The sequence below is a fragment of the Nematolebias whitei genome, chromosome 3 (assembly GCF_014905685.2).
Source record: "Nematolebias whitei isolate Nwh7 chromosome 3, NemWhi1, whole genome shotgun sequence".
NCBI lineage: Eukaryota > Metazoa > Chordata > Actinopteri > Cyprinodontiformes > Rivulidae > Nematolebias > Nematolebias whitei.
In genome coordinates this window covers 35813312-35817810 of record NC_056500.1, presented here as the reverse complement: position 1 = coordinate 35817810, position 4499 = coordinate 35813312, and the positions used below count along the sequence as shown (strand labels likewise).

Below are 4499 nucleotides of genomic sequence, written 5' to 3'. Positions count from 1 at the left end.
TTGTTGGTTGATTAGTTTGGCTGTCAGCTGGTTGGTCAGGTTGTTGGTTGGTTAGTTTGTTGGTCAATTAATTGGTTGGTTTGTTGATCAGTCGGTCAGTTGGTTGTTCAGTGGATCCAACTAACTGACCAATCGAATTTTTTATTTTTTCTGGATTTTTAGTTGATTTTCTGTCTTTCTTTATTAAAATAAAATCATCATATAAATGAAAAACTGTTCATTTTTTCTAAGTGAGCAAACGTAAAATCAGCAAAGGATCTAATAATTCTACCTTTTCTTTGGTTGTATGAGTGGTCTTCTGGAGTTCATGTTGTTTACCATGAGATGTACTTTTAACCTTAGTAAAGTAAAGATAATTATCAACAAAAGTTAAAATGAACAGCTTTGTGTTTTTAGATATTTTACTTGTCAAACTGAGAATGTTGCTACTCACAGACAGGACAAAAGTTGTTCCCAAGAAGAAAATGAATGACAAGCAGGCCCTCATATCTGAAAAAACAAATATATGAAATTATATTAATTTTCTAAAAGTTAATGCAAACAAAATGTATTTGAACTCACTGCAGAGCTGAGTGTCCGTGAAGCATCAAACGAACAAAGAAGTGAATTTGTCACATCATGTTGAAACCAAACAGGCTGATGCATCTGTCTGCAGCTGGCACGTTTTGTGACAGTCGAAACTGCACGGGCCTACCATGTTGCCACAGTTATGGGCCTCCGTAAAAAGTCACATTCATTCCTAAAGTAAACATCAGAAGCTACCAGACCAGAAAAAAGTTGCCCGAGTCCACAAACTGATTCCCTGAACGGAAACAATGCAGACATCAGTGGAGCGGTCCAGTAGAAAAAACAACTTCACGCTTCAGCAGAACAGACCTGATGGACTTGTGGCCTTTAAAATCAACCAAAAGCATAAAATTACTTTGATTCCTCAAATTTAGAGGTACATTTTTTCACTTGATCATACAGAAGGCCTCCATGATCTTTTTGGAAATGATGAAATATTATGTTGTCCATAGTCCAAGCATGCTGCATGGAAGTTTGTCTGTATTATCTTTAAGATGTTAGTTCATCTCAAGATAAACTGTGCTTACGGTTTGTTCTGAAGCATTAGGAACCAGAGCGTGACTTCCAGGGATGTAAAAAAATCAAATTAAACTAACTTTCTCAAATGTGGCTTTGTTGTTCTTGGACCAACAGTAACTGCACGCTCTGCTCTGCAGTTCCAGTTCAGATTATTTTAGCAGACAAAAATGTATTTGCTTTTGTTTAAACTGCAATTAAAAGTGATGCAAATTATTAGAATAAGACTTTACCTGTTGCTGGCAGTACGGCAATGAGAATCCTGCAGAAACGCAGCGCAGACGCCCGAGTGCAACCTGTGAAGATGTGCTTCTGTATTCAAGACAGCACCCAAGCTCCACACAAACTGGCATCCAGCACACACACACACACACACACACACACTTGGGGGGGCATTAACCTGGGAGGGTCTTTGGGTTGCAGAGACAAAGGGAGGCACAACGAGGTTCAGTTCAGTCCTCAAAACAAAGAGTTTAAAAAGAGTGTCTAAAAAAATTACAAACTAGATTATAAAAGTTTTTCCTCACATGAAGATGTCATGGTTAAACTGCACTTCCTGTGCATTAAAATAAAAACTAATCAATATTGCTGCATAAAGTTGTCCACTAGATGTCGCTCCCTACAAGGTTGAAGCTATAAAAAACTTTATTTTCTTTTTTTCCCCTAAAACTCACCTGTTCCCCTCCCAGGACTGGAGCTGAAAGTTTCATCCCCATCATTTGTAGAAAACGTGCCTCTGATTACCTCAGATACCAAAGTGTGTTTATGGTAAAGAATGTGTGGGGGTTGAGGGAGAAACAGCACTTTACACAAATACTAACAATTTTAGACGTTCAGATGAGTGCGTCTGGGTCCGTGTAAACACCGAGGCCGTCTGTGGAGAAAACAGAGCGTCACTGAGTCAATAACTGGGTGTATCAGAGAATATGATAGAAACTGAAGGACGGTTTGTTCCAAGTGTTTTCAAGCAAAGCTTAGACACCGACAAAAAGAAGTCGTCACGTTTTGCTTCTTGATTCAGTTGAAGACGACTGAACTGATCTGCTTCATCTCACCTGCTTTCTGTCTAAATATTCAGACAGACTTTAGTTTCTGCTGCTCCTCGTCCTTAGTGTCTCTTGTTCACTTTAGGTTTTGTAACCTGGATTTCAGCAACTTGGGTGATAAATTTACATCATTGCGTGTCTTTATATCAAAATTCATGCTCAATAATCCAGGTCAAAATCCAACAGTGTTTAGTTTGGTTATCTGGACGGTTGCTTTCTTTTTTTCGCTTAGTTGTTTCGTCCTTCATCCAAAGGACTTCTTCAATCTGAGGAGCCGCAAGCAAAATGATTCCCCTAAACAGCACATGACCTGACTGAATATTGTTGGATTTTTACCTGGATTTTTGAGCATGAAATTTGGTGTTTTGAACCACTTTGGCATAAATGCCTCAGAGGAGATGATGGAGGAGAGGACGGGCTCCAGAGGCCATCTTAGCACCAGCAAACTGTTTTGTTTTGTTTTTTTCCACTATGGTGTATGCTGCTTGGGGGAATCCGTTTGTTTGGTGGCTGGCTCCTCAGACTGAAGAAGTCCTTTGGATGAAGGACGAAATGTCTCAGCCAAAAAAAAAAAAAGAGAAAAAAAAACATCCAGATGACCTGACTGAACATTGTTGCTTGTCTTTACATTTGCACAAAAACAAATGTGCTTCATGCAATCAAAAGCATTTAACAATGTACAAAACAATAAAAAATAAAAAGGACTCAGTTTAGGGACTTCATCTTTCTAGGTTTGATCAATTAAAACTAGTAATAAAAACTGTACAGACAAATGCACTTGGGGTTTACAGAGATTTGTAACTATATTTCCATTCAGTCTTGATGAACCTCTTTCAAGGCAACAAATAAAATATAATGCAAGTTTACATTCAAAACTATTTTTTCCCCTAAATTTCTTCATATTTTGAGCAAACACGAGGAAGACACTTATCTGTAATTTACTCTAAGTGAATCATTGTCAAAACATTCATCATTTTTTTTAAACATAAGAAAGTATTTCTTATACAAACACTTAGTGTTTGTAAAGAAACAGACACACCAACCAGTATCATAACGACTCTCAGCTACTACCACACCTACAATGATGCTTGAAAGTTTGTGAACGCTTTAGAATTTTCCATATTTGTGCATAACTCACACTAACAAATATGTAATATTGGATCATTTTCCTCAATAAATAAATGACCAGGTATAATATTTTGTCTCATTTGTTCAACTGGGTTCTCTTTAACTACTTTTAGGACTTGTGTGACAATCTGATGTTTTAGGTCATATTTATTCAGAAATATAGAAAATTATAAAGGCTTCACAAACTTTAGAGCACCAGTATCTTTAAATTTGACTGAGAGGTATACTGTAAATGTTTTTTGTGCTTGGTAATATTGATTAGCTGTGGCAGCCATTCTGCACTGAGTTAATCCTAAAGGTAATCAGTTGTAGAAAATAGAGCCATAACTTTCTGAAAGGTTTCATTTGTTCCGCGATTCATATTTGAGCTGTGCAGACAAATAATTAATTCATTCAACCTTTATTTATACAGGTTAGTCTCACTGAGCCACGAGCACTCGTTTACAAGAGAGGCCTGTTTTAAACAAAGAACACAGATGAAATGAAATTAAACTGAAGTCCATACTGTCCAAAAGTCAACTTGGGACAATAATACATGCTTTCATAACATCCAGGCTTAATTACTGCAATGCACTTCTGTTTGGAATCAGTCAGACCTCCATCGCATGATTACAACTGGTCCAAAAGGCTGCAACCTGATTTTTAGCCACAAAAGAGATCACATTACACCAGTTCTGGCCTCCCTGCACTGGCTCCCTGTTCACTTTCAAATTCATTTTAAAATCCTTCTGTATGTTTTTAAATCTCTGAACAGTTCTGTACCCTCCTATCTCGCTGATCTGCTGCAGCCATATCCCACAGCGCTCTCTGAGGTCAGCAGGCCAGATGATTTTACGGGTTCCAGTAACCTGTCTTGCAAAACTGTGGAATGAGTTACCACTGCATGTCAGGCAGTCCCCCTCGCTTACATTTGAAAACCCACTTTTATTCACTGGTTTTTGACACTGTGTGATTTTAACTTGTCTGTAATTTACTCTAAGTTAATCACTGTTAAAACATTCATACTTTTTAAAAATATTAAAAAGTGTTTGTAAGTGTTTGTAAGTGTTTTAACCTGTCTGTGTTCTATGTTAGCTATTTATTTAGTTATATTTTCCCATTCAGATCTATGTATTTTATTCTGAGTCCTTTGCTTGTTTTGTTTCTGCTGTACAGCACTTTGGTTGGCCTTGCTGCTGTTTAAAGTGCTTTATAAATGGTATGGTATGGTATGGTATGGTATGGTATGGTATGGTATGGTAT

The 4499-nt window shown here is 37.4% G+C and overlaps 1 protein-coding gene across 1 annotated transcript in view; it reads right to left on the bottom strand.

Annotated features, from left to right (window-relative positions):
• The window catches only part of sparcl1 (SPARC-like 1), a 9399-nt gene extending 8006 nt beyond the window's left edge, over positions 1–1393 (bottom strand). The window contains exons 1-3 of the mRNA XM_037674919.1: positions 1317–1393; positions 434–489; positions 272–337 (exon numbers count right to left, since the gene is read on the bottom strand). Of these exons, the coding sequence (XP_037530847.1) occupies positions 272–337; positions 434–487 (120 nt within the window). The 5' untranslated portion in view covers positions 488–489; positions 1317–1393. The remainder of the gene's footprint in view (positions 1–271; positions 338–433; positions 490–1316) is intronic.
• Between the last annotated feature and the right edge of the window lie 3106 nt (positions 1394–4499).